The sequence below is a fragment of the Gadus morhua genome, chromosome 9 (genome assembly GCF_902167405.1).
Source record: "Gadus morhua chromosome 9, gadMor3.0, whole genome shotgun sequence".
In the NCBI taxonomy this organism is placed as follows: domain Eukaryota; kingdom Metazoa; phylum Chordata; class Actinopteri; order Gadiformes; family Gadidae; genus Gadus; species Gadus morhua.
This window is the reverse complement of record NC_044056.1, coordinates 16,661,006-16,674,003: the sequence shown is the minus strand read 5'-3', so window position 1 is coordinate 16,674,003 and position 12,998 is coordinate 16,661,006. Positions and strand designations below refer to the sequence as shown.

The window sequence follows — 12,998 nt, the reverse complement described above, 5'->3', positions numbered from 1 at the left end:
TGTGTTTTCTCACTGAACGCTATTATTTTAAGAGAAGGATCAAACATAGAATCACTAATTTTATTTCATGAGTACGATAGCAGCAAATTATTCACATCTATATTGTTTGCTCCTTTCATGAGCACATGGCTTCAAATTTTTCACCACAAACATTAATTTGGCTTTTTACCTGTCTAGGAACTAGGGATTATACTCAATACCCTCTCAGCTTGTCAGTACAATGAAACATGTTGATATCCTAGCTAGATACGTCAGACCATGTTGAGGCGCTCCCGAGTTCTACGGGACACTGTGGAGAACTAATTGGTAGTCTTGTTGTGACCCAGGTGTAAACAGCATTTTACTACTACAATGTGTGTATCTGTCTGTATGTCCCCAAACATAAGGCTGATTTATGTTTCAGTGAATTAAATAACTACATTATCTCTTGGGGTGAGCATAAAAAAGCATTTGTAAAACAAGCCAACATGAGTTTCTGGGATGTAGGCCAATCAAAGCCGTCTAGAAGGGTGGCCATGTGTCGAAAACTTGGAATAGAAAAGTGAACCATCCCATTCAGCGAACTGTCGAACAGCATAGTGATCACCTCAGTGTAAGGTACGGTGTTGCGTATCCACCCCATCTACCGACATGCAGACGCATATCCAGAGTATCACAGCATCCTAATTCCGAAGTACTACTTACATGCAGACGCATATCCCAGGTAATATCGAATCCTAATCTGAGGAACTTTCTCCTTCCGATGTGGACGTACAAACAATGCTGCCAAAAACATCTCCTTTGGTCGGTAAAAAAAGTCGGCACAAATAAAACATAGGGTGGGGGTTTTCCATGTGCGTACTGTGCTTTGATCCGTCGGCGGCGGCGTGTGTCAAGTGCTAATTCCTCTCAACAGTCTTTCTGCTTTGAGGTCGCATGTGTGCAAGAGAAGGCAAAAGGGCCGATGGCCAGGCGCAATGGGGGGACATGGGGGTGGGGCGTGGTCGTTGGGGGGGGTAGTCCGTTTCATGCAGAGGGTGACGGAGAGTCAGGGTCTGGCTCATAGTGGTAGGCCGACTGAGAGGGGGGGTTGGGGCTGTGTTGTTGTTGCTGCTGCTGTTGGCTACTGCTGGCCAGGGGGTGTGGCAGCAGGCCGGGGCCATCTGCAGCCGGGGGCTGGTGGTGGTGGTGGCTGCCCATGTCGTGAGCGTGCACCGGGGGGTGGGCGGCTGCGGCTCCGCCCTCTGGGCTGGCGGGTTGGAGCAGCGAGGCCGGGAGCTGGAGGCCCACCGAGACCGCGTCGTGGCCCGGCACCCGCTGGTGGAGGTAGAGGCTTTCAGAGCCCGGGGGGGGCAGCGGCGGGGGCAGGGGGGGGTGGTGCCCCGGCAGGGTGTCCAGCTCGTCCACCGGGGGCCCGGAGGGCTGCAGGACCACCAGCTGGTCCTGGGGGATGTCGGCGGCCGCGGCCGCCAGGTTGGTGGTGGACTTGGACTTGACGCACTGGAAGTCCACGTGGCGGCTCTTGCCCTCCTCCTTCTCCCAGGACATGCGGATGAAGGGCCGCTGGACGTAGTTGTAGATGACCTCCGGGCGACCCCCGGGCCGCCGCTTCACCTTCTCCTTGTAGGTCGGGTAGCCTGGGGGAGAGCAATTAGAAAACATTGCAGAACTTGACTTGGACAAAAAATAAATATGAAATGGTATGCAAAAATTAAATATTCAGAGACATACAAGCATTTAAATCTTGCGCCGACACGAATGGAACTATAATCATCTCGTACATTTTGTTTGCATAGCACCTTTACGTTGGGGACTATCCAATAAATTGGATAAGGCAATATTATTTAGGGGGAGACAGAGCAGACTGCTGATCTGTTGAGCAGAGCTCGGTGCTGGGTGTGTGGAGGGGAACACGGTGAAGGTGTGTTGCAATGGATTCATAGGAAGGTTAATAGGAGGGTTTGGCAGATTTTATGCTCGACCAAACCTATCTCAGAAAATCAGGTCCAGGGGAAAATGCGGCCCAATGACCATGGCTAGATTAATACATGAGCGTTCTTCATATAGCGCCACCATCTGGCCGGTCTGGATCATTTTAGTTTAAGAAGCCATTCACTGTAAATATATCTATGAAAGGTTCATCACTGTAGCAAGGGAATGGCAAAATTGTAAGCATGAGTGTAGCGTCGCTTCTAGGAATAACTGAAGCAGTGTGAGTGCGTCTGTTGGCACCTTCTATCCCCAGCCGGATCTTCTTCAGGCCCCTGTCCTTGAGCACAGACTTGGCCACATCGCGGTTCTCGATGTACTTGAAGAAGCGGTACAGCTTGGTGCTGTAGATGACTGGTGACAACGCAGGAAGAGAGGCAACTCTTTAAAACATCATCCATCACATTCTCTGTTGAACAGCTGTTTCTGCCCAGTGGGTATGTTGGTTTATAGTGACCGTTTTATTCTGGCGATATTTTGATTTATGTTGTTCCTTTCATTCTGAGGGAAAAGCTTGAGGGGATAATTGTGTGACCATGAAAATTTAATTTGCTTTTATGGCACTATTTAAACCTGCATCATAAACTTATTTTCTACAGCAGTCATCACTTTTTGTAAATTAGATTTCACTCCAAACAGCAAAATGATAAAGAGCGAGGGGTTTAGTTTGGTTTCAAATTAAAAATGTGCAGTGAAAAGGTGACATACATAAAGGATTTCCGCCTTTGCTAGAAGAGTCCACTCTCACAGGACGCAAAATGTGATTCTTTCACACACACACACACACACACACACACACACACACACACACACACACACACACACACACACACACACACACACACACACACACACACACACACACACACACACCATATAAGACGGCAGTAATTCAATCAGCAGAACGATGCTTCACTTTAACAACATCTACTCTCCTAATGTCAACTCCTGGTAGGGCAAGTCTATCCTCCCGGGGGGAGTGCCACTACCGAGCAGGAAGCCCCACTCACTCTGAGAGTACTCCTCTCCCATCTGGGGCGGGTACTCCTCGTCCCAGTCCACCACGTCGTCGTCCGTGAGCACCACCACGTGACACTCGCGCTCGCCGCTCTGAGCGCTGGCCACCATCAGCGGCAGCACCATCTCCTCCAGGTAGCACTCGAACTGACGCCGCGCCCCGTCGTTGGACAGCTCGTGCATCAGGGCGCCTGGGGGGGGGGGGGGGAGGATAAGAGACCGGCTGTTAGTGGTTGGTGGCCCTGGAGGGGCCGGGGGGAGTTCCAGGAATTGACGATGCTGCCGGTTCTTTGAACGTTTCCATGCAAAAGGCTTGTGATGCACTTCAGGGCCCTGATTTGCTCCAGCCTAGCGGTGGCGATAAAAAGCACGCTGAACTTGCGACGTTGTTCGGTTATCTTTTCTTTATGGAAGGAGGCATTCAGAGAGGCAGGGGGGCTAATGCTGCAACACCACTGCTCTCTGTTTGGTTTCAGAGAATTCAGCGATTTCGGCCGATTCTTTGCCTCCTCAGCCACGTTTAAACCTCCATCATCCGATCAAATGTATACTTAACACATACTACTACAACATAGTACTTGTACTACTTCTGTGAACTTCCTTGTTTGAGGAATGTTTTATTGGGAATGTGAAAAAAAAATTATACAGACGTGTTAATATGAGGTGAATACAGAAATGGACCAAAGAATTGGGAACAATCAAATATATATATAAAAAAGCAGAAAAACACTTATAGCCCAAAATATCTACCAAAGTAAAACCAACACACTGTTAGGGTCAACAAGCTTCCGCTGCGGAGAGAGTAATTCTCATAGCTAATCATGACCTACTTAGCACACACACACACACACACGCACACACACACACACACACACAGCTTAGCAGGGTACAGCTCCTCCTCCTACTTACGCCCCTGTCCACTGGTAGAGCCACAGAAACAAACAGGCTGCTGCGCGCACACGCATACACACACACACACACAAAAACACACACACAAGCACTGTGTAACAGAGCAGTACGAAGAAAACAATGGCGTCAGGGATCGCGCTCTGCCTCGTCTCGGACTCAAACCCCAGTAGCGGGATGAGCCCTGCCCCGCATCATCTCTTCAGAAGGATCGAAACAGCTAAAAATAACTTCACTATGTAGGCGCGTTTAAACACACACACGCAGTATCCTCTGAGCTCTGCTTACCATCTAGTGAATAATTCACCATCGTGACTATCGGCTGCTCGCTTCCGTAGCATTATCATCTTAGAAAAGTAATTAACGCCTGTGTTCATTCCGTCAACAACAAACACGTGTTACATAACCACAACAACTCACCCCGGTGTTTATCTCAGCCCGCTACATGGTGAACACGGAGCCTCTACATGCTATCCCTTCGGTGTCGATGATGAGCGTGCTGGGTGGGTGGGTGGGTGGGGGGGGGGGGGCTAAGGGTCCTCCAAGCAACAACTTTGTTCGCCGGTACTCACTGAGGTCTCTGCACTTGATGGTGCTGTAGTTGAAGGAGATGCAGAGGTAGTCACACGCCTCCCTCAGCTCGGGAATGGAGACGCCATCCGGGCAGCGGATTATCCCAGACTTGTAGTAATCCTGCCATGTTGGCCCGGCGCACGGACCCACACACAGACGCAGGCATACGGCACGCACACACGCGCACACACACACGCACAACACAAAACATGAAACACCACGCGGCGGAGCGGGAGAACCGAGGTCGTTCACGCACGCACGGGAGAGAGAAAAAGACAGCGCCATTAGTAACGCTGCCGGAACACACACACACACGCACGCACGCACGCACACACACACACACACACACACACACACACACACACACACACACACACACACACACACACACACACACACACACACACACACACACACACACACACACACCCTACAAAAGAGAGCGAGAGTGAGTGAGTGGGCAAGAGGAGAGAGTGTGTGTGGTGGGGGTGGAGGTTGAGTGAGAATGCAGAGAGAGGAGGGGAACAGAGCAGGGACAAGCACGCTGGTGAATCGAGCCAATGGAAGCCAATACGGCAACCGTTTCTCCATTATGACCATGCTGTATGGCTTGTTTACATGTTGCGTTGCAAAATGTACAACTTTAATTGAAACGCCTCCTGCTCCTCAACCCTTCCTGCTAGATTATACTACAGAATAAAACCTCTGCGTAAGGACTACCATGTGATAGCATCATCTGCGTCATTGCCTACGTAGCGTTGTGAAAACACAGCACATACCAGTATTAAATACTGATCCCCGGTACGCGCACATCATAGTAAATTAACAGGTAGCCGTTCTTCTTCTTCCTAGCATGGTTATTATACACGCCCACTGATTGGGGTGATTCTCCTTCCCTAGGAGTGCTATCCCGGTTGGCTGATCTATTGCCACTGCTATTCTAGATGAATTGGAAACCCAAAACAAGCTGCGGGTAAACCCCAAAACAACCAGGGTAATATAATGATTGTGGAATACATGTGGTCGTGTGAGATCGGTCACTAACCAGATTGTGGCACCATGCACAGATTTCAGAAAATTAACAAGGACGAAAATAATAACCAGTGTTTCAGATGGGGTTGGGCCACCTCCTGTGACTACATTGTAGGGGTTAACCTCGCTGAGACGACGGGTGACCCGGTTAGAATTGTAGGTCGCACCTGATCCAGGAGCCAACATGTTCAAATGGAGCTATTAGTACCACCACTAATTATTACCAGCAGCTGTTGGACAGCGAGCAGCTTGTTGACACTTTTCAGCTGCGTCATGAACAGACCAGAAATGGCCACTGGGAACACTTTCACTCAGAATTAGTTTTAGGATTACATTTCCACGTTAAATATTCAGAGTTTCGCAATATCCAATTCCTACAGTGAGGATCGTTAATCCGTTATGCCAACAGAAAGCAGACATTCAGCCATGTACAAAGGACATTTTCATTTTCTTTTTGGGTCCTTACCCCTGAACCAGCTGACTTGAACGAACAGATGAGTCTCCAGAAAAACACCAAAGGGGGCTATATTGCCAAGCCCTGCCGTAACGGTAAGACTTATCCTGGGATTAGACGCCTGCCAATGTCTGTATGTTTTGTCCACTTCGACAGTGCACTTCAGTCAAGTCCACAGTCGTGATCTTGACACCACAGAATTTAGATATGAATGCACAAGCGAAAGAAGAAAGACATTCAAATCAATGGAGCTATCGGTATATTACGCAATGTTGTTGCAACCATGAACCTTCAACAAAAAAAAAAGAAAAGGGAGAAAAGGGGCAAACACTAACCCTGCCGAGTTGGTAGTGAAAACACCGGCAAGGCAACCATATTGAAAAAACTGCACTGTCAACACTCAAAAAGACACTAGATGAGCACTTGACATTTTGCTCCCTCACAACAGGAATAGACAAGGAGTATTGTCTGTTACAGACAATACGCATTCTCTGTTGGAGTACACAACAATATAATTCTCGGTTTGATTCCCATTTGATTTGATATGTTGCCCTTCCAACAGCATTGAAATCAGAAAATAACAGAGGAAGGAAGGAAAGAAGGAATGAGGTGTTTCAGGAACAGTGGGTGTGTCTCACGGAACAAGCATCCAATCACAATTCAGAATGATGTGTGCTACACCTCATGGAACCATAACAAAATAAATACATGGAGGCAATGGGTGAGACAGCTAGAAAGAGTGAGGCAATACAAAATACAAATAAAGCACAGCAAAAAGTATGAAAACATTCAAATAAATTCCTTGTGAAAAGGAATGAGGTCAAAGCCCTCCATCTTACCAGTATAGCCCTGAAGACTGTGGAGCTGATTCCATCCGCAACCTCAAACTCTCCTTTCTCATTGGGTCGTGTGAAGTTGTGATCTCGCCCAGAACCAAACATCCTATAGAAAAAGGAGTAAACGTTAGAGATCAATGCTTGTGTTATCGTGTCCCTGCAACATTGGAACAAGAAATAATTCAAAACCAATCAATTATCAGTAATCATCTCTGCTGAGATCATCTGCGTTCACATCCAATCTTAAACTGATCACGACGGCCTTAGACGCAAGGACAAAGGACAAAACTGGGTTTCACGCTGGACCCCCCCGCTGGACCCTCACCTGCCCAGCATGGTGTTGGGCTGGGCCGTGAAGATGGCGGGGTCCACCACGAATCGGGTGTTGTCCACGATGAGCGTGACCCTCTCTCCGGCGCGCAGCACGCCGCGCGGACCCTCCTTGGGGCCCACGTCGTACACGTAGATCATGTCGCAGGGCCCGTGGGCGAGGGACACGCCCAGGGGTTTGGGGTGGGGCAGCACGCCCATCAGGGCTCCTCCGATGGGGGAGAAGGGCAGCTGGGCCCTGGGGGGCCGGGGGCTGGACGACCGCGAGGAGGAGCCCCCGTCGCCGCGCTCGCGGTCTGGAAGAGACCAGGGAGACGAGGCGACATGTGGGAGAGGGTAGGTGGTAGGGCTCGGTGGAATGGATCAAATGAAATATCTGCATCTTTGACCAAATACCTCAATACTGTCTGAGACCATACTGCAGGGAGGACTATCTGTGTTTTCAACAAATATTTACACAATGATTTTGATAAATAATCTAGGCCATGTGGACTTAATGACCAAGTTGGATAAGGCAAATTATAGATTTTCCAACTCTGGTGAGTTCAGAAACCAACATCGCTTTTCCGTAATTCAGCCATTAAAACAAGGGAAAGTCATGTTACGATATCCATAAACTAAAAAACTATATCGGGTCTCATATCAAGTTATCGCCCAGCGTGTACCCGCCATTAAATCCTGCCATAGTCTGCAAGCTTCTTTTTTTACACACCCTTTTCGCAGTCTTTCTGCAAGCTCCACCCCCCGAGGTCTCATCTCTGAGTTAGAGCATCTTCCCCTCCCTGGAAATTCGCAGGAGTCCAGCAGTAGTACTCATAATGTTCAACTCCCGCCCGAAGAGGTTCTTGGGTCGAACTTCAACCCCCATTGTCTGCAGCCTGCCTCCTCCTTGTGCAATACGTCCCGATGCTTCATGTCCTTCACTAAATCCCACACAGGTGTAATGGCTAAACCACAACGGACTGATGCGTCCCGCTGCCCCTCACCGTGCTGCCGCGTCGGCGAGGTGACGTTCCTGATGCAGGGCGTGAGCTGGCACTCTCCGCGCTCGTGGGAGGAGTCCCGGGAGCGGTCGCCGGAGCGCCGCCGCTGGTGCTCCCTGTAGTGATCGGCAGCGCCGCCGCCACCGGCCGCACCGAACGCAGACGCGCCCGCTCCGTACGCACTCATGCCGCTGGCGGGATGCTGCTGTGGGTCGGGATGGTCCGGAACGGACGAGCCACGATGCTGCTCACTGTGGAGAGAGGGGGGGGCTTTTTTTTACTGTTCAGTCGCGCGTGACAGACTGGTGGAGGCGGCCTCAAGCGGGAGACCAGTTCACTTCGTCTTTGCTCCCCCAGGCCAACAACTGGCACAAAAAGACACGAATGCACGCCATGCCAATGCCTCAATGCAACGAATGACCAACTTAAATATGTGGTAAGGAAATAGATTACTCAAGAGTTTTTTGCCTGTGTTTAGGAAGGCATTTGCGCAAACATACAACCAGGAAGGAATTGAATATCCTGTGTTGATAGGAGGCCTGGTGCAGCTTCGCCTCCTGACTGGTTAAGAGACCTCTGAGCAGGACAGTTACCGGTGCTGCCTTGTCAGCACATGGGGGCCTGAGAGACTGACTTCTACATCTGTATCGGCTGCAAGGTACCTCATCTCAACTCATCTTCATCCGCTTATCCGGGGTCGGCTGTAAATGTGATGATGCCCATTGGAGTACCATAACCAGTAAGTGACGGAAACTCTGGAGCGAGTAAAGGTGATCCATGCTTTTATGTAGCTTTTACACCAAATGAAGATGGAGCACCTAATGAGCATACTCAGATAGTGGCCAGGACTATCTTTGCCTTCTTCGATTAAATCTTCCACAGGCACCCGTTTCGCAACAACAGGGATAGACATGAATCCAAACAATGTCGACATGAACTGGAAAATGGCACAGTAAAACACACAATCATGTAATTAAGCCCATCCCTCTCACCATCAAATCATGAAAGATCAATATGAATCAATTGCTCATCGGTTCAAGGTTAACACGTGCCTGCATAAATCAAATCATATCTACAAAAATTCGCTTTCAGTGTATTTTTGGTAACGCGTCTTGAATTAACGAGACAAAGTCTGGTTAGCTTTTTACAACCATACAGTAAGAAATGCGAACTTAATATAAATGCAAACCACCTTGAATTGCTTTGTGCAACTCACTGTCCAGATACACTATACCTTTCATAGTGTTTCAAAGTAAGTCATGCATAGCTGGCTTACTAACTTAATGTGTGGATCCAATCTTTCAGGTTGCAACCTTTCAGGATGGATCTTACTGTATTTTGAAAAAAACAACAGTAAATTATCGTGATTTACGTTTTTTAGCTGCAGAAGCACACCCATCAAGGTCCAACATCGAAGACGAACACTCCTAGCCCAACCCCCAGATTAACATCGGGTATTATATGACATGTCTGCTAGAATTAGATACACTGAACTGGGCAAACAAAGAAAAAATAAAGATCTGCTGCAGTCTTTAACCAACAAATGCAAATGACTCAGTCACTTGGCCACCCAATTGTTGATAACCTATAGAAGATCTTTTTTTCTATCTTCCCCCCAACCGTGTGCCCACTTCATAGTCTGTGCCCACATCATAGTGCCAGATGTCCATTGTGCAAACTGGTGGTGTCCTTGAAGATTAGGGTCACCATAGCAGCACACACACACGCACACACACACACACACACACACACACACACACACACACACAAAATGAGTAGGGCAAGTGATTCTAGTTATTACATATCAATAACTCGCTCATTGTCCTATCCGAATGCGGATCGTATAGCATATGCGGCGTCCTGCAGCTTGCCAGGAACTCGGGTGCTCTTCCATCGGTCATAGAAAGAACAAAGGAGGTAGGGGAATGCTCATCCTGCAAAAGGTGTTGCAAAAACACCGATAGCGAGATTTTTCAGGACAAAAAAAAAAGATACATCATGTTTTTACATTTTACCTCGCTGCCGGGCCGACCTACGACAGGTGTAATGTATAAAACCCAATATTAAGCCACTAGGCAAAATCAGGCAAAGAAATATGTCGCTCCAAGTCTATTTTAAGCACTGGTCGTGAGCAGTGCCAGTGAAAGTAAAGGGTCCCATTCAATATTTATACTGCTGACACTGCTAGCGTTGAACCGAAAGAAAGGTGCAGCTCAAATCCAAATATATGGTCAACGAAGATACAATTACCACAGCCATCGTTGTCATTTGAATTTGAATATATAATTCAAGTTCAAACATTAAACATAGGTAGTAGTGAAGGAGCCTTGTAATGATCCTAAATGCTTAACACATGACAATAAAAACACGATGTACAGAGCGGCATGTCATCCACCTACCAGTCAGGATCACCGGGCAAACTAAAGACAAAGCAGCAGGGGACGAGCTGCGGAATGACAGCGGCGCAGAAGGCTTGTGCTCCTCCGAACAAAGCGGGCTTGCCAGCAGGTTCAGCATCCTCGCTCATTACTTGCCAACTTCTGCATTATTTCACAGACTCCATTGTGCCAAACTCATTCGCTGTTCCTACGCATCCTCAACTGCAAAGGCTGGTCTCCGATTCTGACAACAAAAAAGATGTGACAAGGAGGCGTGAAAAAAAGAGAGGCGCCCCTTGCCATTCAGAGTCACTGGTACCTTCAAATATGAATGGCCGCGTGCTCGGCGGGGCAATGTGGACATGCATGCATGCACGAACTGAGCACATCCGCTGACGTAGAGTGCCCGACCTCATTGGCCGTCTGCAAATGATATAGCTCATTGACAGATACCTTATTCTCCTTCTTCCGATTTCATTGTGCCTCTGCAAATTATATGGTTGATGTGGCCATTTTTTTCTTTCAGATCATACCTATTTTTCGTCCGCAAATAGCACTGCCAGACACTGGTCTCACTCCAGCATCTATACGTTTTACCTTTCCTTATTGGAGACCGAAACGTTATACTAACTTTCCTATTTTTCCTTCAGCAATGCAGGGTCCATTTGTACATTTAACCTAAGAGACAAACATTGAAACCCCACACGAGCCGACTAGTACGTTCTTACATACCGAAGGCTGCCATTTCAGGACCCCACTCAAAGACTGCTTTATTTATTTATTTATTTCGTTTATTTTACCATGGATGGCGAAAAATCGAAGTGGTTCATTAAAACTTGATGAAACACAACCAGTTACCCTTATCTATATTTTAAAATACGTTAACTTGCATTAACTATAACCATCTCTAACCTAATACCTAAACATAACAATCTCTGACAACCCAATCATTTCTAACCTAACAATTCTAACTTAACCATCCCTAGTATAATATTTAAAACCCAACCATCCTTACCTAATACCTGCCTAATCTTCTGCCTCCGGTATTGCAGGAACTTACTATTATTACTATATTATTATAGTACTACTATTGCACGAGCCAGGGCAATGGCGTCGTTGCGACACTAGGGGACTGTTACACCATCGTTTCTCCAGCCGGCAGGGCAATACAAACAGGTCATCCCTGTCACGTTCAAACCCGATTAAAGTCGTTTTACCTGGGTTAACCGCGGCATTTTTTCCCTCAAATTCAATGTTCAGGTTCCAAGTTGTGTGAAGTGGACCACTTCGGCCAAGCAATTCTCTAAACAAGCTTGATGATTATCGGGAAGCCAGATAAGGCATGGAGAGGATTATATTCAAAACATCTGCTACATTCACACACTGTCAGTTCCCCTGACAGTATAACGAATCCAGTGGGCAGATCCCCGATGTTTTCCTGCTCTTGCATTGGGAATATAACACACGGTAAAGCTGGTATAACATTCGCATTTTTGATGTCACCAACAGGCCATTCGATTCAGCCCACTATGGTAGCGAATATACATTCAGTGTCCGGTTAGAGATACAAAATTAGACAAGTAAAATACAAAAAAAAACAACGAAAAGCCCCGTTCCCACCGTCTGCAAATCATAACATTGATGGGTTTTAAAATATTAGCAGAAACTTATGTTCAGAAATGAGCATGGGCGATATTGAGCTTTTTAAACACTATTTTGAGAGGCAACACACCAGTCATAGCAACGATCAACCCTGGAAACAATAAACAGCAAATTAAAGTAAAGTTAAATCTTGAAACGTAACGTTATGACAAACAAGACTAACAGTAATGTTATATAAACTAAAGACAGCCTACAGAGCTACGTCGGCTAGCGCTAGCCAACACATACATACGAGTGAGTGTGGATTACCTCTTCGAGTTACATTCCAAGGAAAATATGTATGTTGCAGTCTATAATCCCATATGCAATTGCTGAATTAGTCAATGAGGACTGACTACCCCTTTTTGTTTTTTTCCTCCAAAAACTTGCCGAAGACCATTTGTTTGGGTTTTAAAAGCGGACTTGGTAGAATAATATCGCGAGAACTCAAAGTACCGAGAGAACCGTCGTGGTTTTGTTCCAGTTTTATTTTTATTTTGTTCGACAGGGTTTTTTCGGGTTCTCTCAACGTTCAAACAGATTTTAGCTATATTCTTGTTGAACTCAAATGTAGCATCCCTGTCAACTCCTTACTCTTTGTAAAGGTTCGTAAAGCAACAAATCTCTCTGTAGTAAAAGTCTACATTCGTTATAATTAAGTATAATAGGCCAACATAAATATACAAACACAGATATGACATTGAATATCATCGCTGTAGCAACTGGTCTAACATTCAACGCTATCCAGCTGCGAGTGCAAAAAAAGATTAAAAAAAGTATTGGTATATCAGACACGTCTGCCACCTGATGGTCTACAATAATGTAAAGTAGTCTAAGAAAAATTACCTTTTTTGTACAGACCCACAAAAAAGTTGGTCCT

The 12,998-nt window shown here is 46.9% G+C and overlaps 1 protein-coding gene across 3 annotated transcripts; it reads right to left on the bottom strand.

Annotated features, from left to right (window-relative positions):
• Positions 1–46: 46 nt before the first annotated feature.
• On the bottom strand, positions 47–12,569 carry btbd10a (BTB (POZ) domain containing 10a). 3 transcript variants are annotated; one of them, XM_030365492.1, is made up of 9 exons: positions 12,389–12,566; positions 10,499–10,721; positions 8,103–8,350; positions 7,112–7,412; positions 6,790–6,892; positions 4,464–4,584; positions 2,979–3,176; positions 2,212–2,322; positions 47–1,616 (listed from the first exon to the last, which is right to left on the bottom strand). In XM_030365492.1, the coding sequence occupies exons 2-9, from the start codon at positions 10,624–10,626 to the stop codon at positions 1,006–1,008; spliced, it is 1,821 nt and encodes a 606-aa protein (XP_030221352.1). In that variant the 5' UTR covers positions 10,627–10,721; positions 12,389–12,566; the 3' UTR covers positions 47–1,005. The 3 variants fall into 3 exon arrangements, with proteins under 3 accessions (XP_030221352.1, XP_030221353.1, XP_030221351.1); XM_030365493.1 differs by lacking the exon at positions 10,499–10,721 and having other exon boundaries at positions 12,389–12,569; XM_030365491.1 differs by lacking the exon at positions 12,389–12,566 and having other exon boundaries at positions 10,499–10,826.
• Positions 12,570–12,998: the final 429 nt, after the last annotated feature.

Bases quoted from the DNA above. Each gene is read 5' to 3' on its own strand.
- btbd10a (XM_030365492.1), bottom strand. From the start codon at position 10,626: ATGAGCGAGGATGCTGAACCTGCTGGCAAGCCCGCTTTGTTCGGAGGA. The intron at 8,351-10,498 runs GTAGGTGGATGA...CTCTCTCCACAG, and splicing joins TTGCCCGGTGATCCTGACTG to TGAGCAGCATCGTGGCTCGT. The intron at 7,413-8,102 runs GTGAGGGGCAGC...GGTCTCTTCCAG, and splicing joins CTCGCCGACGCGGCAGCACG to ACCGCGAGCGCGGCGACGGG.